Genomic DNA, 25,630 nt, shown 5'->3' on the forward strand with positions numbered 1-25,630 from the left:
TTAAAAAAGATTATTGTTATGGGAATGATGAGCATTGACGAATGTTCTGCCCAGAGTAAAAAGTATCACTGAAATGTTATCTTTCTCTAACCATAATTCTTTATTCCCTGAATAACTTTAGTACAAACCTGATTCCAAAAAAGGGACACTGTACAAATTGTGAATAAAAAAGAAATGCAAATATTTACAAATCTCATAAACATATATTTTAGTCACAATAGAATATAGATAACATATCAAATGTTGAAAGTGAGACATTTTGAAATGTCATGCCAAATATTGGTTCATTTTGGATTTCATGAGAGCTACACATTCCAAAAAGGTTGGGACAGGTAGCAATAAGAGGCCTGAAAAGTTAAATGTACACATAAGGAACAGCTGGAAGACCAATTTGCAACTTAAGTCAATTGGCAACATAATTGAGTATAAAAAAGCCTCTCAGTGTGTCTCTCAGAAGTCAAGATGGGCAGAGGATCACCAATTCCCCCAATTCTGTGGCAAAAAATAGTGGAGCAATATTAGAAAGGAGTTTCTCATAGAAAAATTGCAAAGAGTTTGTATTTATCATCATCTACAGTGCATGATTTCATCCAAAGATTCAGAGAACCTGGAACAATCTCTGTGCGCAAGGGTCAAGGCCGGAAAACCATACTGGATGCCCGTAGACGGCACTGCATCACATACAGGAATGCTACTGTAATGGAAATCACAACATGGGGTCATGAATACATTCAGAAAACATTGTCTGTGAACACAATCCACCGTGCCATTCGCCGCTGGCCTAAACTCTATAGGTCAAATAAGAAGCCATATCTAAACATAATCCAGAAGCGCAGGCGCTTTCTCTGGGCCAAGGTTAATTTAAAATGGACTGTGGCAGAGTAGAAAACTATTCTGTGGTCAGATGAATCAAAATTTGAAGTTCCTTTTGGAAAACTGGGATGTCATGTCATCCGGACTAAAGAGGACAAGGACAACCCAAGGTGTCATCAGCGCTCAGTTCAGAAGCCTGCATCTCAGATGGTATGGGGTTGCATAAATGCATGTGGCATGCATGGGCAGCTTACACATCTGGAAAGGCACCATCAATGCTGAAAGGTATATCCTAGTTCTAAAACAACAAATTCTCCCATCCAGATGTTGACAATGCCAGACCACATACTGCCTCAATTACAACATCATGGCTGCGTACTCAAGGATCTGGGTACTGAAATGGCCAGCCTGCAGTCCAGATCTTTCACCCATAGAAAACATGTGGCACATCATAAAGAGGAAGATGCGACAAAGAAGACCTAAGACATTTGAGCAACTAGAAGCCTGTATTAGACAAGAATGGGACTACATTCCTATTCCTAAACTTGAGCAACTTGTCTCCTCAGTCCCCAGACGTTTGCAGACTGTTATAAAAAGAAGAGGGAATGCCACACAGTGGTAAACACGGCCTTGTCCCAACTTTTTTATGTGTTGATGCCATGAAATTTAAAATCAACTTATTATCCCCTTAAAGCTACACTGTGTGACATTTTCCCCCATCTAGCTGTGTAAAAGTAAATGACTATCCAGTGAATATTAGTTTCTGTTCCTCTCAATTCTGATTTCGTTTTAAATCCTATGGTGGCCGATTTAGTCCAAGATTAACATGGCAATCCCCCTCTTCACATTCGACACAGTGCCATCGAGTGTTAAAACGTGAAAGGGTTTGGTATGTCCCTCTTTGGCTAATGAACTTTCAAGATGGAGGGGCAACATGGCGACCAGCATTTGAACCCCTCACCCGTATGTATTTATTTTCAATGGCATATTATAAACTTACGAGAATACTTTATACCTTGAAAGAAGTAAATATATATTAATGAGCACATATATTTTTGAAAGAACTAAGTGTTTTTAGCTAAGAATAAACTAAAAAAGTTACACAGTGTAGCTTTAAAATTATACATTTTCTCAGTTTAAAGTAACATTTGGTATGTCATCTATGTTGTATTCTGAATAAAATATTAAAATTGGAAACTTCGACATCTTTGCATTCTATTTTTATTCACAATTTGTACAGTGTCCCAACTTTTTGGAAATCGTGTTTGAACCAAAAGTAAATGTGTGTGTGTTTGTGTGTGTGTGTGTGTGTGTGTGTGTGTGTGTGTGTGTGTGTGTGTGTGTGTGTGTGTGTGTGTGTGTGTGTGTGTGTGTGTGTGTGTGTGTGTGTGTGTGAGTGTGTCAGTGTGTCTGTTCAGCCAGACGAGAGCATCTGGTAGTGGCAGAGGTAGTGGTCTGTGTCAAGATTACTAACACAACTGTCAAAGCAATGTGCTGGAGAGCAAGAGAGGAGGAGTAGGAAGGGCAGGAAATTGCCAATGTAACCTTTGAAGGCAAAAGGGCAATATTTATGTAGCCACAGCCTAAGCGACACGTGCACCAGCACATACTGGTAGTGTCCTCTCCAAACTATTCATTAATTATTAATTATACTTTTTCTGCCCATTCTATACTAATATATAGTAAAAATCCAAACATTGGTAACTGTGAGAATAAGAAATAAAGTAGGATATACAGTCACAGTCACACTGTGAGAAACACTACTGTTTAAATTATTTTTTTAAAGTCTCTTAATTTTTTTTATAAAAATACAGTAAAAACGTATTGTTAAAAATATTACACCTTAAAATGTTTTTTAAAATGTAATTTATTCCTTACTAAGCTTGTCACATGATCCTTCAGAAATTCAAATATGCTGATTTGCCACTCAAGAAACATTGTTTTTATTACAGTTTTTTACAATCACTATGACAATTTTTATATTTGTCAAAAATATGTTAATATTTTTAACAAATTTCCTAAACTCTTAACGCAGTTAGCACAACATCTGTATACATGTATACTATTACCACATTTATTGTTGCTTTGACACAAAATGCATATAGTTTAATTTTTTTGGACACAAATTTAAAATGCTTGAACTTCTTTTACACACAGCTGCTTGAAGTTGTGGAAAAATATAAATCACAACTGATTCCCATAGAGGAATTGTTCAGGTGTTGCTGTTCTTTCATTCACATGACCAAATGGTATACAGTAAAAGAGGTCCTTTGTGCTGATCTTGTGGGGAAAAAAACTATATAACAACACAAAGAAAGTAAACGCCTGAATAAGGGAGAGGAATATGTATAGAATTTGTGTAACTCTATCTGGTGTTAGTGTTTTTATGACATTGTGCTATGATTGACTAAATGTTCCTGTTGGAAGAATAGAGTAATGTGTTAGTGTATTACTGTATTTTGAAAATTAGTATTGGAGTTTAGTTTACAGTGTGTGATTTTGAGCATGAAATTAACCGTTTTGACAATTCCGTTTTGTAGGTGTGTTGGTGCGTTAAGAGTTTAGGAAAATTGTTAAAAGTATTGAAAAAATTGTCATAGTGATTGTAAAAAACTGTATTATCAATGTTGAAGACCATTGCAATGCTTACTAATTTTGTGGAAACTGTGATACATTTTTGCTTTCAGGATTGTTTGATGAATATAAACGCATGAATTTGAAATAGAAGTCTTTTGTAACATTATAAGTGCATTTACTTTTACTTTTCATCAAATAAATATATCCTTGTTGAGTAAAAGTATATACTTTTCTGGCCCCAAATGTGATAAATAAAGTTTAATTAAAGAGTAACAGTAAGATTGTAAGATATCAGTTCACATGGGCTATACAAACTACAATAAATATATTTTTGACTTTCTGTCTTGCAACTGGTATAGCTTACTATTGCAAGATAGAAAGTCGCAATCAAGGTTCCCATACAGTACAGACGTGTTTTCAGTGTTTATGTCTTTGATAAGTGTTGCCTGGTGATAAGGAGAGGTAAGAAGAGGTCATGTTTTTGCCAGTGGAAAATCTCTTTGTGAGTGACACACACACAGACAGGTACCTAGGTGACACACGAGGAGTCTAGTCAGCTCAAGTGTTCTGTTATTATTTCAATTAGGGTATATGCTCATGTCAGACCAATAAAGGGGGAAAGACAAGGAGAGATTGAGAGGAGGAGTAGGAAAACAGTAGCACAGAGGAGATGATGAAAAATTTATTAACATGTTCACATGATTAGCTCTATTTTCTCCTTCCCCCTGGGTAAGTGTTTTAATGACAATAACTACTCAAATTATCCATGACAAGGACAACATGGCAGTCTGAATGATAAGTTGTAAGACCTCCCTCTGTTAAAAACAGTAATTTAAGATTACATAACAATAGAATAAAACAAAGAGTAAGAGAACCAAATACACTGCGTCAAACAAAAATAGTGAATACAAAAAAAGATTAGTTTACTGTATATTTATTTATCTATTCTACTATTTGATATGCATTTGAAGTAATTCACTTTAAAGCACTACCATTAAACATTCAGACAAATGTCTTTGGCAATTACTGTACGTCACGTCACATCTTGTGCTGGGTTTTTTTGAGTGTCCTGCCAAAACTTAAGACAGCATGTAATGTAATAGATTAACCCTTAAAGAACCATGTCATAGTGAGGTCAGGTGATTATACAGGGTTCCTTAAAGGGTTAGTTCACCCAAAAATTAAAATTCTGTCATTAATTCCTCACCCTCATGTCATTAGACACCCGTAAGACCTTTGTTCATCTTCAGAATACAAATAAAGATATTTTTGTTGAAATCCGATGGCTCGGAAAGGCCTTCATTGACAAGTAATGTCATTTCCTCTCTCAAGACCCATAAAAGGCACTAAAGACGTCGTTACAAAGCCCATCTCACTACAGTGGCTCAACAATAATTTTATGAAGTGATGAGAATATTTTTTGTGCGCTGAAAAAGCGAAATAACAATTTATATAGTGATGGCTGTGGCTGATTTCAAAACACAGCATCCTGAAGCATCAGAGCGTTATGAATCAGCGTATCGTTATGAATCAGCGTATCAAGTCATTGGTTCGGATCAGCAGGTTCAGCAGTTTGACACGCGATCCGAATAATGATTCGATACACTGATTCATAAAGCTCCGGAGCTTTGTGAAGCCGTGTTTTGAAATCGGCCCATCACTATATAAAGGTGCACAATGCAACTTTCCGTCCACTGGAGGGCGCCTGTTCTAAACAAAGGCGTAGTTTGATGACGCAAAGTGTGAGCGCAGTATCTTGGGACATGTGGTCTTCACCTCACAGCCGGTGGAAAATAGGACTCGGCAGAAATCATGTTCATGGATGCGGCTATTAACATTACTGGATTGTAAAGCAGAGCAGGACCGAGTGTTGTGGAGCTGAGCACGGCCGCTGGAGTGATTGTTAAACAAACACACGGCTCGCAAACACCGGGACTTTTATTATGACTTCTGCTTTTTCTGGTCATGATTATAAGGTAAAGCAGCTCTGTTTATCATATTAGATACATTTAAGTCAGTTTAAAATGATGTTATGATGTAACTCTGTGCGTTCGCTCTGCGCTGCTGTGACATGTTCACACTGCTAAGAGAAAAGCACTTCTAAAGAATAAAACCGAGGGTAACGCAGATATGACGCGATTGACAAATGACTCCGCTGACACGCAATGCTGACACGTCCCGGTCCTTGGTTAAAATAGCAATTTTCTCACAATTTACAAATAGTTGTAAACATTTGGGATATTGTAAGTACTCAACTGAACAAAATATATAACACTGGCCTAGTGGTTTTAGGACATTTTACTGCAAAAATACTACATAGTGCACCTTAAGTCGTTATTTCGTTTTATAGCACACAACAACTCGCATCGCTTCATAAAATTATTGTAGAACAGCAGTGAGGTGGGCTTTGTAATGACTTCTGTACCTAGATCCTAGAGCAGACGCTAGCCAATTGCGTTCATTATTACAGCTCAAACAGTGAACCATCCAGGCACAGCTCCCGGACCAGTACGTGATATTCTCCCCACTGTCTGTGCTTTTTCAGGACTGAATGTACCCAACAGCTTCGAGCACCTGTGCAGTGCACTGATAACAACTTCACGGGCACTCGCACTCGCACATACAACCAAATCGTCATCCATTTCGTCTCAGACTAGCTGTCAAAAAAAGGCGTTTTTTTTGTGTTGTGTTGTGTTGTGGTCCAAGCGGCAAGTAATGTGATTGGCTTTTGTCACTATGACGATCCCGTCAGCACCAAGCTTCAGCCACGCCCTCCGTCAAGCGTTAACGCCTACGCCCCTTGTGGATGTGGCGCGTTAGGGATGGCTCGATACCACAATTTTGGCTTCGGTATGGTACCACAATCTAATACCGAAGTACCAATATTAAATCGATACCACACGGTCTGATATTAGCAGGGGTATACTGCACACGAATGAGTACAATTATGCAAGTTTTGAGTTTATAAAGTGTGAAATTAACACAAATGTTTATTAGTAAATTAATCAGCAAAGCTTATCACATCAAATCAGTCATTTGAAAACTTTCTTGTGAGAAATAATTTCATCAAAAATCTCTCAAAATTAGCAAATTGCTTCTGGTTTCAAAAGACATCGCACCTACACTAAAGCAATCTGCATAATCCGACTCAACATTTCACGTTCGTCTCGGGATGGATAACGGAAATCATTTGAACATGCAAATGATTTTATAGCATTTCGTAATAACAGTTAGGAGATATGAGCTCATTATAACGACACACACACAAGCCTGTAACTTAGAACACATTACAAATTAAGTTTCCTTAAACAGTCAAATACACGGAATTATGTAAAAATGTCTGTCTTTAGTGAGTATTCACATAAACACAGTGGGTTGTGTCTAACGTGAATGTAAATAGTGCAATAGTACGCATGCAAATATTATGAGATCTAAATCATTGGTTAAAATGAAAGCTGGAGATTTTGTGATATTCGATCTTATGTTAGGCTATGTATGTGCGTTGATCTGTGTAAAAAGAAAATAAATTTCTAAATTAGATGGTTCGAATGATTCACTGATTTGTCGATCTCTTAAGAAGTCTTAAAGTCAGAATAGTGACAGATGCTTCTTGGCTAGGTTTGATGGTTCTTCATCAGTTTTATAAGCAAAGTAATTACAAATGTCACTTCTACTCCTCTCTTTAATAATTCGTTTTGGGCATCTTGAGTGAGATTCAACTGCTTTATCCATTTTGTTTGTCTATGTTGTTGTCATGTTTGCCGGTTTCAGGTCAGTTTGAGTAGTGCGCTGCAGGTGGTGAACTTCGGAAAAGCAGCATATACCGAAATGTGCAAAATCATGATATCGTACCGTTTTAAATAAAATATATACCGGTATTTTTCCAGTACAGGTATACCGCGCATCCCTACGTCATGTTTATTTTTTTTAATCACTTTTATTGCTTAAAAGCAAGCCGCTTACGCAATTGAACATAAAAAACAGTGTCAGTTTCTTATTTCATCAGCAGTACAGATTCATTTTCTGCTATAAAACAGCCATTCAGTGTGTTCTATTTTGTACTCACGGACACCTGACCTTGATGGACTGAACAACAGGTGAAATTAACTGGAAAAGATTTCCATGTGAAAAAAGGCAGAGCCTTCATGCACACCTACCTATTACGTAATTGCCACAGACCAACGGTAGAACAAAATGTGTTTAGCAGCCATAGCAAACTTTTGCGGAACTTCCTTTTGGCCGGAATGACATCACCCATAGAAAACATTTGGTGCATCATAAAGAGAAAGATGCGACGAAGAAGACCCAAGACAGTAGAGCAAAGAAACCTGTATTAGACAAGAATGGGACAATATTCCTATTCCTATACTTGAGCATTTAGTTCTTCGATTTTGTTTGAAGTATATCATGGCCTTTATTCTGAGACACTGCTTATAATTTATGGGGATTAAAACAGGAGTGGCTGTATTTTAACCATTATAGGGTGGTTGACACTGCCAACACATTTATGTTCAAAGACCATGTAAAACTGAATTTTGCATAATAGGTCCCATTTAAATGTGCGGTATGAAATTGATGTTGCATTGTGGCCATGTAACATCTATTACCTGGAAATGCATAACATTAAAATCACTGTCGGATTAGGGAAGTTTAGAAACTATTTTAGCATTTGTTTTTAAGCCTGTAATAAATGTAGTTCTGGTGGACCTTGATAAGATGACTGTAGGATAATTATTAGTTGGTATGTTGGAAACAAGACAGATGCTCTATAATGGAAAGCTACTAGTGCTTTTGTTGTAACACACAATGTGATGAATGACCTCAATGCGGATCCACACATGACTGCCAATCAATACCTCACCGACTAAACATATACATAAGCCTCAAGCTAAAACAGGACAGAGCGACATTTCCAAGTATAGCGCTCCACAATAGTGATGCTCTCATTATAAAGCAAATGGGTTGACAAATCCTTTCACCTGATTATTATATTATACTGCACTGTTAAATCCGTGAGAATATCTGCACCTTCTGATTTGCTGTTTATTTTGTAAGCACAAAATGTTCAGCTGCATTTATATGAATTATAGGCTTGTGTTCCTGCAGAAGACAGATATGAAAACACACTGATGAATCATCTCTGTCATGGAAAGATAGCAGCATCCCAGTGGGATACCACACACAGAGACAAATATAAAGAAGGAAGTGAAGAATAGGAAGCCCAATAAATATCGGTGGCCTCTGACTGTTTGGAGGTAACGTTACTGGGCACAGTAACTTTACTTACAGGCAGTCACAAAGTCAGGCAAGAAGATATGCTTATAGGCAACTTTATTTTTATTTTTTTCATTACTAATTGTGCCAAGTCGTATTTTGAAAACTACAGATGTTAAATAATACGACCATGACTGAATTTGGACACCAATTCTGATTAATAGAATTAACATCATACATAATATATGCATCCTTCCCAGCTAACGCTTACATATTTTTTTGGTACTTTTTGTAATACCATGAATTACTAATTTACAACGTAACTGCAATGTCGCTAGCCTAGCTCATAATTTCATTGCCGCGCACGCGAGCAATCTGACTGGACATGACAACTCGTTTTTTCTAAGGTGAGAGACTTTTTACTTCATAGAAAGATACGAAAATAGTTACGTTAGAATAATGACACGGACATCTCAATTTAAAACAGATAGTGAATTAAGGCATCGCGTTTTTCGCAAGAATTGTTACGACCCAAAATGTTTTCAATTCGTCTAACGTTAAGCAACGTTAGCGTTCGTAACATTCAGAAATCCTATAACCGGATTAAGCTAACTAACGTTACAAGTTAGTCAACGGGCAACACCACAAGTTCCGAATACTATAAATTCGAATATAAGGTTACTAAGTTACGCTTTTGATGCAACTGTTTTTCGCATTGCTACAAGTATTTGAGTTTGGATGCTCCTCTCAATCTTCCAAAACAGGTTAACAACTTATCAAAGACACTTCGCCATTTATACTTCCAGCAGCGCGTCAACGCCGACACCCGGACACCGGGAGAATCCACAATGATTTGACAGGCAACCAATCAATATCTAACATTTGTGGAAAATAAAGACAGAACAAGAATACCTGATCGTCGTAACAGGCGCTCTCGCTACTGCGTCTGAGTCTGACAGAAAAGTCAACAGCAGCGTTCACGCACGCCTTTCAAAATAAAAGCCTCGCACCAGAAAACTTTTTGTTGTTGTTGTTCTTCTTTCTTTTAATACAAATCCACGACCACCTGTTTGAGAATCACTGGTCTAGAGCAGTGGTTTTCAAACCTGTCCTGGAGGTACCCCAACCCTGCACATTTTGTTTGTCATCCAAAAGTTGCGTTTGCTGGTCACTTTGTGTGTAAAGGTGTTTTTTACGAATATTAAATATGTGTTTAGTTTTCACCAAAGCTATCTCTATTTTGCTGTTTGAATGCTTGAATATTGACTTGTTGACGAATGTTCTAATCCAAGGTGTTCAATTATTTTCAGGAATATGCACGACAAAAGTAGTTCCAGGCAGGTCTTGACTGCATTACAGTTCCATATCACTTCACCAAATTATTAAATTTATTTAAAATGTCTTTACAGAACCAAAATAACCAAAACCCACAAAGACACTGACCAAGCAAATAAATACAGTAAACAATAGTATAGAAACAACAAATTATTTCCATGTTTTTTGGCCACAAAATTACTTTTTATTATGTACAGAAAGACAATACTCTCTCCTGCACTCAAATGCACACACAGTACGGACACATACTCGCACAGAAATCTGTTGTCAGCGCTGCCCTGCTGATTTAATCCGTTAAAATAGCTTAGCAACTTAAAAGCTACATGCCCTTTGTCACTAGTGAGATAATAACGGCACTGTTCTTACATTATCTTATTAGTAGACGCTGCTGCCGAACACTGTTGAAAGAAAAGCTAATTCACAAATGCTCTCCCCATGTGAAAATGAACCCAATTAAACTTGTATTATAGTAAAAGTGTACTAACCATGTTTTTGATTACCATTTGTATAACCACAAGTTTAAAAATGCAATAGTTAAACTATAGTTAGTGTAGCAAAACTGTAGTAAAACCATGGTTAATTTTTGTAAGGATCTCTCTCTGTCTCTAATTACTTACTGCATTAATAAGCTCTAAAATGCGTAAGAAATTAGTCCTAGGCTTAGACTGTTAAGGACAAAACCTGACAAATGTCTTGAAATAAATAATCTGAACAATGTTTTGAGGTGTAGTAACTTAGAATAAGCAGAATAATCGACTGTGCCATTGAATTATTACAATTTATTGCATTAAAATGAATTTTACCTGAGATTGCACCCCGCCTCCGTGCTTCACGTCATGACCGCATTTCCCCCCTGGGTGTTTTTCAAAGGTACCTCTTTTGATTTATCTCAATTAGAGATAATGTATAAGGGTCAAATGGTGAAAAAAATCTAATCATCTTAACATTATTTTAATCGGAGTCATGTGATGTACTGTAATGTAAAAATCTATAACTTCCAGAAATTAAATAATTAAATAAGGGTCAGAGTAAAAAGTTAAAAATTGCCATGTAAAATTTGTTTCAACAAATTATGACTATGCAAAAATAAATAAATAACATGACGAGACGAGACGACCTCATGAGCTTTATAAGAAAGTATCTGCTGCTTAGAACAACAGTAAATGTCAGCTTATTCATGCCCAGCCCTGTATAATAACTCTTAAGTCTGTTGTTCACTCACACACACACATTCATCATCTGAGCACCGCACAAAGAAATGACCCTCATTTAAAATTGTGTTGTCTGTTGAATTAGTTTGTGTGGCCTAAACATAATAAACAAAGTACAATGGGAATGGAATAATACTACAGAGAGAGTGGACTAAGTTTACCCTTTAAAATTACTGCAATAATAATGACCACTCATTCTTCACTACAGCCCAACTCCTCTTTAACACCTGGCTACACCACCTTAGGAATACACCCAAGGAAATGGCCAGACAATGTTTTATTAATAATTTTTAATTATTAATGGAAGAAAAAAAATCATTTAATTCCTTAAACATTTCCTGACACAACACAGATTGCAGACCAAGTAAACAATACAATACATTCAATATGAAGACAACTACATAACCAAATTACAATTTGTCAGGGCAAAGCTGTAGTTCCCCTCCTGCCCGGCCAGGCCACAACTCCTAATAAATCAAATAAACAAGCCATACCACTCAACCCTGTAAGCATTGACATGCTTTCACTTTCCGCAGTGAATATCTAACAGAAAGGCCCAACATTGAGTATATGTTTTCCAGAAAAACTAAAAGCAGATTCGCTCTAGCACTTGGAAAGACAGACAAGCGGCGCATATACCTTCAAACATTCAAATGGATTAATTCCTCTGACACACATTGTGCGCTTGTGGTCGGCCTCAGTTGGTTCAATAAATCTTACAGGCATAGCCCTCCAGAAAAAAAACTATCCATTCCTGCTACATGTGTTTGTTCAGGTTTTTGTGGGGACAACATTTTTCTCCAAAGATGGTGAAACCCGAGATCAAGAATACAGGCAAATACATAATGAATAATATGGAATTTAATATGTGAAAATGAAAAGTTTTTGTGAGCATAAGGTTGTAAGTTGAGAGGATTCAAATGTATATAAACAATACTGTTTTTAATGAGGAAAAAAAATGTATTGTTTGGAATTGTATGGTACTGTATGTACTTATTTACACACTTATTTAACTACCTAAGCATGTATCTTTCAGAGGCCTGATGAGGAAGCAGTGGTGGACCATGGTGGCACCAGCTCAGTTCTGAATATCCATTATGAGAAAGAAGAGCTAGAGGGTTTGTATACAACCACACACACACACACATTTATTTATTCATGTGATACAGCTAACAGCTCAATACAGTCATATTAACTGAAGAAATCACGTTGAATCTCACCCCTCTATCACTTCTCTCAGGTCACAGGACTCTGTTTGTGGGTGTGCGAATGCCCATGGGCAGACAGTCTCACCGTCATCACCGGCCACACAGCTCCAAACACCGCAGAAGATCTGAAAGGATGAGGACTGAAAGTGTAGCTCAGGAAGACGAGAACACAGAAAATACCTCAGCGTCACACGGTGAGAAGAACAGCAGTCTAAGTAACAAGTCAAGCAATTACTTGTAGGATTATTCACAGGAAGGTACATTTGGAGAATTATATCCAGGATCCAAAATGAATTATACAGTCAAACCAAAATGTATTCAGACACCTTCAAGATTTTCTCACATTATCACAGTTTATTCTCTACAGTTTAGAAAATGGTAATAAAACATGACAAGAACTTAGAGTTAAAGTGTGTCAGATAACTTTGATATAAAGAAATATAGATTACAATTAACCAATCAGCTGTCAGCTGTTACATTTATGTACACAATTAGATAATAACAATTTAGGTCAACCAATTACCAGGCAATTCTTCATTTTGTTCAGTCTGTGGTGTAAAAGGTCACATTTGCAAATAAAGAAAAAAAACATACGCAAAACATGGTCAGGTTAAAGGGTCTGAATAATTTTGGTCCCAATTTTTTATCAGTTTTACTGGTAGTGCAATATACAAAGAATTTTTGGTATAATATGTCACAGTTTACTTTATTTTGCTATCCTTACTTACACTATAATGTCCTGCACCCACTAGTACAAAAATATATCTGGTGTCTGAATAATTTTTAGTTTGACTGTATGTGATATTGCTTTTATAAAGCTATCACATGGGAAATAAGTGAGTTAATGCTGAGTAACTTACATTTTAGACACAATATTCCCAGTTCTTTATCTATTTTTGCTCCCCGATAAAAATGTACTGCTGCCTGGGCGTCTCCAAGCAACACACAGTAGTGGCGTTACTGATTGAATCAATGTTAAATTGGTTTGGTGAATAATTCAATGACTCATCATTCATAGGGTGCTTCTCAAACTAAAAGATGTGTATTAGTACTGTAAGTAAACATTTTTTGTTGTGGTGTAAATAATCACTTAACACTAAACTGCAAATAATGTAAGCCACTGGGAGACCAAAGACGGTGGTCATTCACTGCACTGCATTAATAGAAAGACAGTTAAAATAAAGATGTTTAATGACTTGTAAAGTATTTTTCTAAAATTAAGTTTTAATAGTATTTTCATGCCGTGACTGTGGGTGCAGGAATCTGTGTGACGTAGCCATGCGCACTTACTAGACGTTCTCATTCTAGCATTTAAGGCTTTAATGCAGCCTTCAGTTTGAAAAGCACCCATAAAATGCAGTTCCTAAATGAATCAATGTTTTGAACAAATCGGTTGAGTGAATGATTCAGATGACTCACTCACATTTACTTGTCGCCACCTACTGGCGTAACGATGTAACCCGCAGAGAGAGTCGCTGAAAATCCACAAAGCTGACAGACTGACAAATACTGAAGGTTAAATTAATCTTTGTGAAGCACAGGGGCTCAACTACATCAAAAAAATAGCTAATTACCCTACTTACCCTACATCCTCTCAACGTTATGCCTTTGAACTCACAAAACCTAAAAGCATAAACTCATATTTATGATAACAAACATTGAAAATTGCTCTGGGGAGACTTTTGTTTACTGTGCTTCCTTCCTCTATTTCCTCTCTCACAGTGTCAATGTGGTTTACAAATTTACTCTTGTCTGTGTCTCTAATTCTTCATATCTCTCTTTCTCAGATACTCCATCCCAGAGGGTTCAGTTTATTCTGGGCACTGAAGAGGATGAGGAGCATGTGGCACATGAGCTCTTTACAGAACTTGACGAAATCTGTGTTAAAGGTGGCAAAGATGCGGAGTGGAAGGAAACTGCTAGGTAAGAATGTTTCAAGAATACACGTCCTATCCTGCAACTGGATATACAGTCCAAAAATGTAGGTTTACCGTTTTAAAAAAAAATTTTTTTTAGATGGGACGACCCCAAAATATAAACATCATCATGCTTGGGACCCCCACCCTAATATGTAAAAGGCAGCTATATGTTTTCATGCACAAAGACCTCATTTATTCTGTAAAAAAATATACTATAAATATGTGCAAAATATTACTTGGGAAATATTACGTTACATAATTTTGTTTTTTGGTACTCACCTATTGTACTTAAAGGAACACTCCACGGTTTTTAGAAATAGGGGTTATTGAACTTCTTTCCTACATTTAGATATGTGGGCAAATGCATTTTTGTCTCAGTGCATGCATTGTTTTAGTTTGGCAGGGTCGCCGCTAGCTTAGCTTAGCATAATGAATGGAATCCTATGTTGCCAGCTAGCATGTCCAGAGTAAAAGTGAATACGCAGGTCACAAGAAGTAATTAGGTGTTTGTTTTTTGGGGTGTTTTTTTTTTTTGGATCACTTTTACTTGGGACATGCTAGCTGGAAACATAGGATTTACATAGAGACAAAAATGCATTTTCCCACATATATTAATGTAGGAAAGAAGCTGAATATGCCCTATTTCTAAAAACTGTGAAGTGTTCATTTAAATTAAGAGAGTGTCTATATGAGTCTCTTTTTTCTTTAATACTTCTCAGGTGGCTAAAATTTGAGGAGGATGTGGAAGATGGCGGGGAGAGATGGAGTAAGCCATATGTAGCTACACTCTCTCTCCATAGCCTGTTTGAGCTACGAAGCTGCATCATAAATGGAACTGTCCTATTAGACATGAAGGCCAGCTGCATTGAGGAAATTGCAGGTCAGTCAGAAATCAGTGGGTATGACGCTTTGCACATTTAACTGGGAAAGGACAAATGTTAACATTGAAAATATTTTTTTAATTATTTTGTTGTATCAGATTCTGAAAATGACAGTATATGCTTTCTCAACATGAATATTATGCCACATACCACATACCTTTTACAGTGTTTTGATTTTGTTTTTGGTTCTACTAGAATAGGCTTTCAGGCTTGAATGTTCAAAAAAACATTATTTTTCACATATTTTACATTGTTGCAGCACCCCTCTTCACAGTCTGTCAGTAACTGTTTAGTTCATATCTCTATGAAGCGCTTAGAGTTTCAGGGAGTTCAGAAACAGGGCTCACTGATATAAAGAAAAAGTCTCTTTGGAGTGACTTTGTGCTTTTGTGCATTTTTCATGCTCAAGCAGCAACATTACACACCAAAGAATGCTGAAAATATAAAAAAAAGGCCCTCTTTAACAGTCGATCACGATCTGACTGAGCCTGACAAGTGTATATTTATTCAGAACACATTTTTAGTGAGGAATATTACAGCAGTGTGACAAGTGTGTGTGTATCCTGCAGTATATTAAGCCCACCTGTAACTTCACACATACTGTGTAACCTCCCACTCCCACTCATATTGGTGTTAGACACACGCAAACACTCATAACACCCATGGGTACTTAGTTTGAGAAATGAGGCATGTAGGGAAACGTTTCTATTAAAGGTCAAATGTGTCGTTTTTTTCAGTCTTCAAATCTCATGTGATTTGCAGAGGCAACTATAAGAATGGCATTCATAGGTTCATTTTACAAAGAGTGTAAAAATTGTGATATTTGTGAATAAGTCAGAAGTTCCCATCAAAGTTGTTTGCAGCCATGCAACAAAGTTCTTATACCTAATTCATATCTGCCCATAAAGTCTAACATACTGACAATGTAACCTGTGCCTCATTGAAGCATGACTGTTATGATCAATGTTGCAGCAGTGGTAGGAACAAGATTAATGCCGGAGAAAGAGAAGGACAGGGAGAGCCTGAGAGATTAATTATACAGTAAAGGTTGTTGGGGAGGAAAGAAGTGAGTGATGCAGATTAACAGTGCTGCATCAGCTCCAACTGGAATTGTGGGTGGTTTTTAAGAAATTAAAAACAGAGAAAAGTACTGTAATATTTACCATGCATATAACATTTTCAGTCCTAAATAGGTTGTCATTATCATCATAGTTGAATCATGCAAACCAATACATTTCACTTTAAATGATACATGTCACTTTAAATGATACAATATTCTTCTGTATATAAATTGTCGATGTACATGTGTCGTGTGTAGATTTGGTGCTTGACCATCAGGAGGCAGCTCATGAACTGGATGACAGTGTGAGAATGAAGGTTCGAGAGGCACTTCTGAAGAGGCATCATCATCAGAGCGACAAGAAGAGGAACAACCTGCTGCCTATGGTCAAATCCCTCACTGACTCTGGCAGGAGACATAGTGAACCTCACTCAATGGATAAGGCGGGTGAGCTAAACAGCACATTTTACACACCTTTACCTAAGCTCTGTAATTAAACCATTCTAATTTTGTAAAATGTGTGTTTACAGTAAATCATTTATAATGGAAGTCTGTTGGGCTTTTGTTCTGAAAGATACCAAAAGAGAAATGTAAAGCTCTTTTTTTTTCGTGAATTATTCTGTAAACAGAATTTCCTCATTCAAATCATTCTTTGGAGGTCAGCACTACTTATGGGGAATTAATGACGTCCTGTGTGGTATTCTTGTGGGTATAATATGAAAATTAACTAGTTAACTTTGTTTGCATGCTCATGATTGGAGATGAAAGATGGCTATAACTTGGTTGATAAATGATTCTACCATATTAGTCTCACACTAACACCTAATATTTAATGTTTATTGTTATACTTTCAAATATGTTATTTTATACTTTAATGACCTTTATTTCAGCGCCTTTGAATTTCCATTATTTGGTTTCAACTGGGGAATAATGCATAATTATTTCATGTGGTAATGCTGAAGCTGTGGATATTTTAGGATGCTGTTGATATGAAATATTTGTCATGTATCACTGTATCTCTCAGGTCCTGCTACCTCTCCTCAGCCTCCACCTACAAACCCAGATGTAAAGAATGGTACAGCACCAGATAATGGCCAGATGGATCTCACCAAGGTGCTAGAACCACAACATCAAGACTAATTTGGAAGATACATTTTTATCTAAATACCATTAAATAATACCAAATAAGACATTCACACGTTTGTGGCAATAAAAATTGGCCCAATATCACTGATGTTTGCAATGCATACTTTGCAAAGCATCTTCAGACAGAGCATTATATAGCTCCATGGCATCCCATTTACCTCCAGAAATGAATAAAACACAATTATAACCAATTTTATACACAAAATACACAATCAGAAGAAACAGTAATGCAAAAAACCTACCCTGCATCCTGTTTTCAGAGAAAACATCTAGAAAAATGTATCATTTGTGAAATGGAACGGTAAACGAAGAAATAGTTTAAAAAAAGATAGTAAAGATAATGCAAGAGCAAGACAACCCATTAACCCAAACTGGTTCAATCTGTTTATTTCTGTTTCTATTCTGATTGCTCACTGCAGGCAGGCAATGTATCTATTACCAAGAACATCTGGGACAAATGCACTCACACGTACACGCAAACACTGCCATCTGGTGGGTGCCGCAGCTTGTTTGTGTATTGTTACGATACCTCAGGAAACAGGAAATTAACTGTAATGAGCCAGATGTCAGACATTTAGTGACAGTGAGGATGGACCCAATCAGATTACATACCTGCTGTTCTTCTTATCTATAACTGTCACTCTGATTGAAATGAACAGCTGTTTGTGACTGGAATAACCACTAATAGATTTCCAAATTATTTATTTGTATATAATAAATGAAATAAAGTTGAAATAAAATAAGATATAAAATATTAGAGGAAAAACTTCAACTTAAAAAAAAAAGTGATAGCCTCATGGACTGTGCTATGACGTACAAATGCACAGTGAACCGAGTTAGAGTCCTGGCTTTCCTGATCCCATCCTCCTCTCTCCCTCTTTGCTTTCTGTCTTCACTATACTATCCTATCTCAAAAAAGGCAAAAACACTTTAGAACTGTTGCCTTGGCTACTAACTGAGATAAAATGTTTCTAGTTGAAGTGCTAAATTATTAAAACGGATAAAAATAAATTAAAAGCTAAAAATAATCAAAACGAATACTGAAAATAAATAAATGAAAATAAAAGCTAATTAATTTTTTTTATAAATACTAAAATAGAATACAAAAATAACACTGCTATGACCTCTTTCCATAGGTTGACACACATTTCATGAAAAAGATCCCAACTGGAGCAGAGGCTTCTAATGTGCTGGTTGGAGAGCTGGACTTTTTGGAGAGATCCATCATTGCATTCGTTCGCCTGTCTCCTGCTGTACTGCTCACAGGGCTCACTGAAGTTCCCATTCCCACTAGGTATAAACCGTTTGTTTGCAAATGCATGTTTGGAGATGATAAATCACTGTAACAGAATGATCAAAATCATTCTTTACTCTGCAGATTCTTGTTCATTTTGCTTGGCCCAGACGGAAAAGCCCAGCAGTACCATGAGATCGGTCGCTCAATGGCCACCATCATGACCGATGAGGTCAATGCAGATAGTCATAGCATTATCTCATTGGATATTAATGCATTAAACCCAGTCCTTACATTTTTTATATTCTAATATACTGTATCTTCATTCTTACATCATTTAGATTTTCCATGATGTTGCCTATAAGGCCAAGGACAAGAATGATTTGTTGGCTGGTATAGATGAGTTTCTGGATCAAGTGACAGTTTTGCCTCCAGGAGAATGGGACCCCTCTATACGCATAGAACCTCCTAAAAGTGTCCCATCACAGGTATGGAAAAACACTTTTTAAAGTGAGGCTTAAGTGTTGGATTATTTATTGTATTGGATATTTTTATTTATTTTTTGGAATAGGAGAAAAGAAAGATGCCAGGAGTGCCGAATGGAACAGTTGTTCCTGTTGAGGAAGAGCAGCATGGGGAACACCATGGACCAGAACTACAGAGAACTGGAAGGTGTGTGTTTGTGTCAGGTTTTAACTGGGACCACCAGAAATTGTGAGGAGAAACAGCTCAATAAACAAATTGAATGAACAAAAGCAGGTTTGTGTGGGCAAGGTTTAGAGATTCAACAGATAGAAATGTTAGTAGTTCTGTGTGAAAACAATAGAAATTTGTGGAACTATATATATTTCTTTCCTTTTCTTCACTCTCTCTGTAGGCTGTTTGGAGGACTGATTCTGGATGTGAAGAGAAAAGCTCCATTTTATCTGAGTGATTTTAAAGATGGTCTGAGTTTGCAATGTGTAGCTTCTTTTCTGTTTCTTTACTGTGCCTGCATGTCACCTGTTATCACGTTTGGAGGGCTTCTGGGGGAGGCTACTGAGGGACGCATTGTAAGTACGCGAACACACAGTTTAAGGCAAAGTCATGTAAAAATATGTTTATAATGTAAAACACAGCTGTGTGTGTGTGTGTGTGTGTGTGTGTGTGTGTGTGTGTGTGTGTGTGTGTGTGTGTGTGTGTGTGTGTGTGTGTGTGTGTGTGTGTGTGTGTGTGTGTGTGTGTGTGTGTGTGTGTGTGTGTGTGTGTGTGTGTGTGTGTCAGAGTGCGATTGAGTCTCTGTTAGGTGCATCTATGACTGGAGTAGCATACTCTCTGTTTGCTGGACAGCCGCTTACTATACTGGGCAGCACTGGACCCGTCCTTGTGTTTGAAAAGATTCTTTTCAAGTTCTGCAAGTCAGTACATACCAGACCAAGTATTAATAATATACATATTCAATCATTAACTAATCATAAATGAGTTATTGCAATTTTAATACATTTGTTAAAAAATTTATGTATTGTTTATTATATATGATGTATTTATAATTTGTAAAGTATATAAAACTAAAGATTATTATTATGATTATTATAATATATTAAATGATTTTACTTAATATTATAGTCTAATAATTATTATTTTTCAAAAGAATACAATTCATTTTAGAGGATGTAGAATATTTACAATATATCTTCTGTATCAATTTAGTATTAAATTACTCACGTAGCCTCACTCCTAATATTGTACAATGAATATTTAATAGAAAGTCAGATCTTGAACTTATTGTCTCTGTCCTGCCTGTTTCTGTCCCTGTAGAGACTACGATCTCTCGTATCTGTCCCTGCGTACTTGTATTGGTCTGTGGACGGCCTTCTTGTGTCTGATTCTTGTTGCAACGGATGCAAGCTCCCTGGTCTGTTACATCACACGTTTTACAGAGGAAGCTTTTGCTGCACTCATCTGCCTTATCTTTATTTACGAAGCACTGGAGAAACTTTTCCATCTTGGAGAACTGTACCCGATCAACAGACATAGTCATCTTGACAAACTAACACTGGCCTAGTAAGTATATAAACTCATATACACAGATGCGTATGCAAGATGAATCTCTGGAAATATCCTGTGTTGATAATCTTTTGTTCTTAGATAATTATAATCATATATAATCAAATAAATTATTAACTAAGTCAATTTTCTTTTTTAAGTTTTAAGTTTTAAATTAAGTTTTCTTTAACATTAATGAGATTTAATGGTGAGAAATTAAGACATTTAATACATTTTAACACATATTGTATTGTGTGTCTTTAGCTGTAGGTGTGCAGAGCCTGACAATCCCAGTAATAAAACATTAGAACTGTGGAATCAAAGGAACATCACAGTCTCTGGAGTGCCATGGAGCAACCTCACAGTAACGGTAATTCAACCTCCTACAATCCTCACACAGTCATATCAAACTAGTAGAAACAAATACATTCTTGAATGGTCTTACCAAGCAACTTTTTGTTTAGCTGGATGATACAATGATCTAAGACTTAAAGGGATAGTTCACCCAAAAAGGAAAATTCTGTCATCATGTACTTATGATTGAGTTGTTCTTAAGTTGTTCTGTCCCTTTATTAATTTCTTTGTTCTCCTGAACACAAAGCAAGATCATTTGAAAGAATGTTTGTAACCAAGCAGATCCAAAAATAAAAATCAGATTTGTAATTTTTATGTGAACTATCCCTTTAAGGCCAGATCAAACCAAGGACGTTTACTATAAAGATAACGATAAAGATCGTTCCCCATATTAATTAATAACAGAGTTTACACCACAGCTACAACGACAATGGCACACAGAAACAATATCGTTGAAATCACTTGCAGAAAGATTTTTTTCCAGGTGATAAATATTTAAAAAAAGCCAATCAGAATCCATCCTGCTGTAGCAAACAAACTTGTGCATTTAAAGCGGCAGACAAGCACGCGCTTAGAATGAACTGAACAATATTGTCCACTAGTGTGGGTGATAATATATAGTTATCTTTAAAGTTATCGTTCTTGGTGTGAACGGTCTTTACTTATTCTGACACCAACTGGTCTCATGCAGTAGAGACCGTTTTTGGTTAGACCATGTGACGGGAGTCTTTATCTTATGTGAGTGTTGGTGATTTTGAACATACCCTGTGTGTTTTTTTAGTGTAAATGTTAAACTTTAAATGTGATTTATCTCACTTTTAACTTCTCAACAGCCTCACACTGTCATGTACAACATCAGGCAGTGAAAAAAAACACATTATGACACACATTGTTCAGTCGGAGGAGTCCTGTTATTCAATTCTTGTCCCATTACTGCAGTGCGATGTTATTTCACAGTGTAGTCTCACACAGATCGCATTTAGAGCTAATCCTATTTTCACAACTGAGTCAGCGTCTGGGCTGCCAGTGCGGTTAAATATGAGCCAAACTTTGTGTGTGTTTGTGAGTAGGAGTGTTTAGATCTCCAGGGGCAGTTTATTGGACCGGCGTGTGGACACCATGGTCCCTACACCCCTGATGTGCTCTTCTGGTCAGCCATCTTGTTTTTTGGTACCTTTTTCATGTCTAGCTTCCTGAAACAGTTCAAGACTAGCAGATACTTCCCAACAAGGGTGAGGCTTATTCTCAAATACATACATATATTTGCATACACTGTGATTTTTTTAGACAATAAATGCAAAATGTGTATTAATTTGTTTTTGTGACGTAGGTACGGTCAGTCATCAGTGATTTTGCTGTGTTCCTCACCATTGTTTTCATGGTCCTAATTGATTATATCATTGGAGTTCCATCCCAAAAATTACAAGTGCCAAGCAAATTCAAGGTACGAATCAATAATCAAATGTGCACACAAACACACACACTAGTGTTTGCATATTTAGCGCTACAACACTGCTTGTATAAAATATGGTAAATGGCTCTCTAATGCTTTAAATACTTGGATGAAAAACACAAGTATACAATGTAGAACAGTGCTTGTCTTCTGCCCCCTGGTGGAATATTCATGTCTGTTAGGAAGGACTTTTAATGTAATTTCCAAAATGCCGCCCTCTGTCATGATCAACATTCCTTTTACTGGAAAATCTTAATAAAAAATACATAAATGCCAACACCAACCACATTAAAATTTGGTCATCAAAAATGTAATCATTAAATTAACCTGAAAAATGTAAACGTATATTTTTTCTATACTTTTACTTGTTTATTTATATATTTATATATGAAGGCTGCTCTATCACTTTTTAAATATTATTGCTTTTCAATGCAATGTTCATATATTTTGCAAACTGTAACATATGATAAAATATAAACTGGACAAATAAACCAAAATAGTTGCCAATCAAATCATGTTTATTGGTACTAAAAAGGCTCTCTTCAATGCTTTGAGCTCTTTTTAGTTCATTCAAATCTTACCTTACAGTGATAAATGCACTGCTTCAGTCTTCATTCAGTTCTGTTCTGCCCATTCATAATCCACAACAGTCCTGTTTTTGAGCAATTTGTCTGTGTCTTGTTTCTAGGCACATTTGTTCATATAGATTAGAGTGGCACCCCTGCAGTGACAGATTAGATGATTATACAATGCTGAGTCTTGGAATTGAGTTTATACCCCAGGCTAATCCAGATACATGTGCTCTGCGCGGACAGTGATCTACAAACTAATTGAGCTGGACTGATATTTAATTCATAGTTTACAAATATTCCTCAATTTAGACTGAATTTTTCTAAATGTTGTTATCATTCTTGGTTATATACAGTATATTTAAGGAAATACACACATATTTGTCAGCCTGGCAAATGCTGAAACTCATCTGATATATGTAAGCATAACACATTTTACAATAAATTGTACACTACACTATAAAAATATTTGGTAAACGTATCTAAAATCTACACTACTGTTAGGGGTCAGTAAGATTTTAAAACAATAAAATAATAATTAATACTTTTATTAAGGGATGACACAATGAATTGATGAAAATTGACAGTAGTAAAGAACTGTACTGTAACGTGTGATCTTTTCAGAGAAGATGGAGAGTGGGATCCAACTGAAGTATTATAAGTTAATAACAAAATATCAAAAGTACATCCAAACACAAGGGAAAGGGTAGGCAGAAACAGATTTGAAAGGACAAAAAACAGAAAATTCTAGGGTAAACAAGGCAAACCTTAGAAATCAAACACTGAGGAAAAATGGGAACAGAAAATAAATACCAAAATAAGAGTCCTATTACAGGAATCGTAACATCTATATTGTATAAATGTTTTTTTATTAACCGTTTCCACAAAAATATTAAGCAGCACATCTGTTGATAATAAAAAGAGCATTTTAGAATCATTTTGAAAGGATCTTTTTTCTTTTCTTTTTTATGTAATACTAGCAAAGATGAAAAATATATGATTTTGCAGTGAAGCTCTTTTTTTGTCACACAAAAAAGGATCAGTAATATGGAGTAAGTATGGTAACCGTGCTATTTTCAGGGGTTTGCTCGGTTGTTTAAATTTCTCTTTGTGTTTTACAGCCCACGCGTGATGACCGGGGTTGGTTGATTAACCCCATTGGGCGAAACCCATGGTGGACTGTGCTGGCTGCCCCAATACCAGCTCTTCTCTGCACCATCCTCATTTTCATGGACCAACAGATCACTGCCGTCATAATAAACCGGAAGGAGCACAAACTTCTAGTATGTATATATTTTAAAGTAGGGTGTGTGTGTGTGTGTGTGTGTGTGTGGGCATGTTTTTGTGAAATATGAGGACACAATTGTGTATGTATAATGACATGGGTATGACATAGGTATTACAAGGAAAGGGTGAAATATGATGACATTGGCAATGTCCCCACTTTTCAAAATGCTTATAAATCATACAGGATGAGGGTTTTTTTTTAAAGTAAAAATGCAGAATGTTTCCTGTGATGGGTAGGTTTAGGGACAGGGCCAGTGTAAGGGGATAGAACACATGGTTTGTACAGTATAAAAACCATTACACCTATGGAATGTCCCCACATTTCTCAAAAACAAACGTGTGTGTGTGTGTGTGTGTGTGTGTGTGTGTGTGTGTGTGTGTGTGTGTGTGTGTGTGTGTGTGTGTGTGTGTGTGTGTGTGTGTGTGTGTGTGTGTGTGTGTGTGTGTGTGTGTGCCTGTTTATGTGGTTTATGAGGACACAAATTTGTATAACTACATGGGTATTACACTGGTATTACACTATAAATGTGGTTTATGAGGACATATCAAATGTCCTCATAATTCAAATGGCCTTAAAAACATACTAAATGATGTTTTTTTGAGAAAGTAAAAATGCAGAATGTTTCCTGTGATGGGTAGGTTTAGGGGTAGGGGCAGTGTAAGGGGATAGAAAATACAGTTTGTACAGTATAAAAACCATTACGCCTATGGAGAGTCCCTGTAAACCACATAGACCAACATGTGTGTGTGTGTGTGCATGTGTGTGCGTGCGGGTGTGTGCTGATCATAATTAAGTATATGCTCTTTTTTTTTTTTTTACATAGAAAGGCTGCGGGTACCATTTGGATCTTCTGATGGTTGGACTGATGCTGGCCATATGTTCTATAATGGGGTTGCCCTGGTTTGTCGCAGCCACAGTCCTGTCAATTTCCCATGTCAACAGTCTAAAGCTGGAGTCTGAAAGCTCTGCACCTGGAGAGCAGCCTCGATTTCTGGGTATTAGAGAGCAAAGGCTGACTGGTCTGGTCATTTTTCTACTGATGGGCTGCTCTGTGTTCATGACTGGGGCATTACAGGTAACCACTCGATCTGTGGTTTCATATAATATGTACGGTGGCCTACTTAAATAAGACTTAATTTGAGTTAATGTCATTGGATTAGAAAACAAAATATATTAAAATACTGCTTTTTGCTTTACAGTTCATTCCCATGCCAGTTCTCTATGGTGTTTTTCTTTATATGGGCGCCTCATCTCTAAAAGGCATTCAGGTAAAGATAGTCATCTGACACTAAACATATATAGTGAAACGTCAGTCACTTATCATCTTCCTCTGTCCTCTCTTG

At 36.6% G+C, this 25,630-nt stretch overlaps 1 protein-coding gene across 1 annotated transcript in view; it reads left to right on the forward strand.

The window, feature by feature from the left end:
• Positions 1 to 25,630, forward strand: part of slc4a8 (solute carrier family 4 member 8) — a 36,020-nt gene that overhangs the window by 6,441 nt on the left and 3,949 nt on the right. Inside the window, exons 2-20 of the mRNA XM_067460099.1 lie at positions 12,187 to 12,268; positions 12,391 to 12,552; positions 14,146 to 14,281; positions 14,997 to 15,157; positions 16,477 to 16,665; positions 17,243 to 17,331; positions 18,501 to 18,658; positions 18,743 to 18,830; positions 18,940 to 19,086; positions 19,170 to 19,270; positions 19,476 to 19,650; positions 19,862 to 19,995; positions 20,396 to 20,641; positions 20,888 to 20,993; positions 22,048 to 22,209; positions 22,308 to 22,421; positions 24,121 to 24,282; positions 25,111 to 25,362; positions 25,487 to 25,555. Coding sequence (XP_067316200.1) covers positions 12,187 to 12,268; positions 12,391 to 12,552; positions 14,146 to 14,281; positions 14,997 to 15,157; positions 16,477 to 16,665; positions 17,243 to 17,331; positions 18,501 to 18,658; positions 18,743 to 18,830; positions 18,940 to 19,086; positions 19,170 to 19,270; positions 19,476 to 19,650; positions 19,862 to 19,995; positions 20,396 to 20,641; positions 20,888 to 20,993; positions 22,048 to 22,209; positions 22,308 to 22,421; positions 24,121 to 24,282; positions 25,111 to 25,362; positions 25,487 to 25,555 — 2,733 coding nt within the window. The remainder of the gene's footprint in view (positions 1 to 12,186; positions 12,269 to 12,390; positions 12,553 to 14,145; positions 14,282 to 14,996; positions 15,158 to 16,476; positions 16,666 to 17,242; positions 17,332 to 18,500; positions 18,659 to 18,742; positions 18,831 to 18,939; positions 19,087 to 19,169; positions 19,271 to 19,475; positions 19,651 to 19,861; positions 19,996 to 20,395; positions 20,642 to 20,887; positions 20,994 to 22,047; positions 22,210 to 22,307; positions 22,422 to 24,120; positions 24,283 to 25,110; positions 25,363 to 25,486; positions 25,556 to 25,630) is intronic.

This window comes from Pseudorasbora parva, chromosome 12, assembly GCF_024679245.1.
Source record: "Pseudorasbora parva isolate DD20220531a chromosome 12, ASM2467924v1, whole genome shotgun sequence".
In the NCBI taxonomy this organism is placed as follows: Eukaryota; Metazoa; Chordata; class Actinopteri; order Cypriniformes; family Gobionidae; genus Pseudorasbora; species Pseudorasbora parva.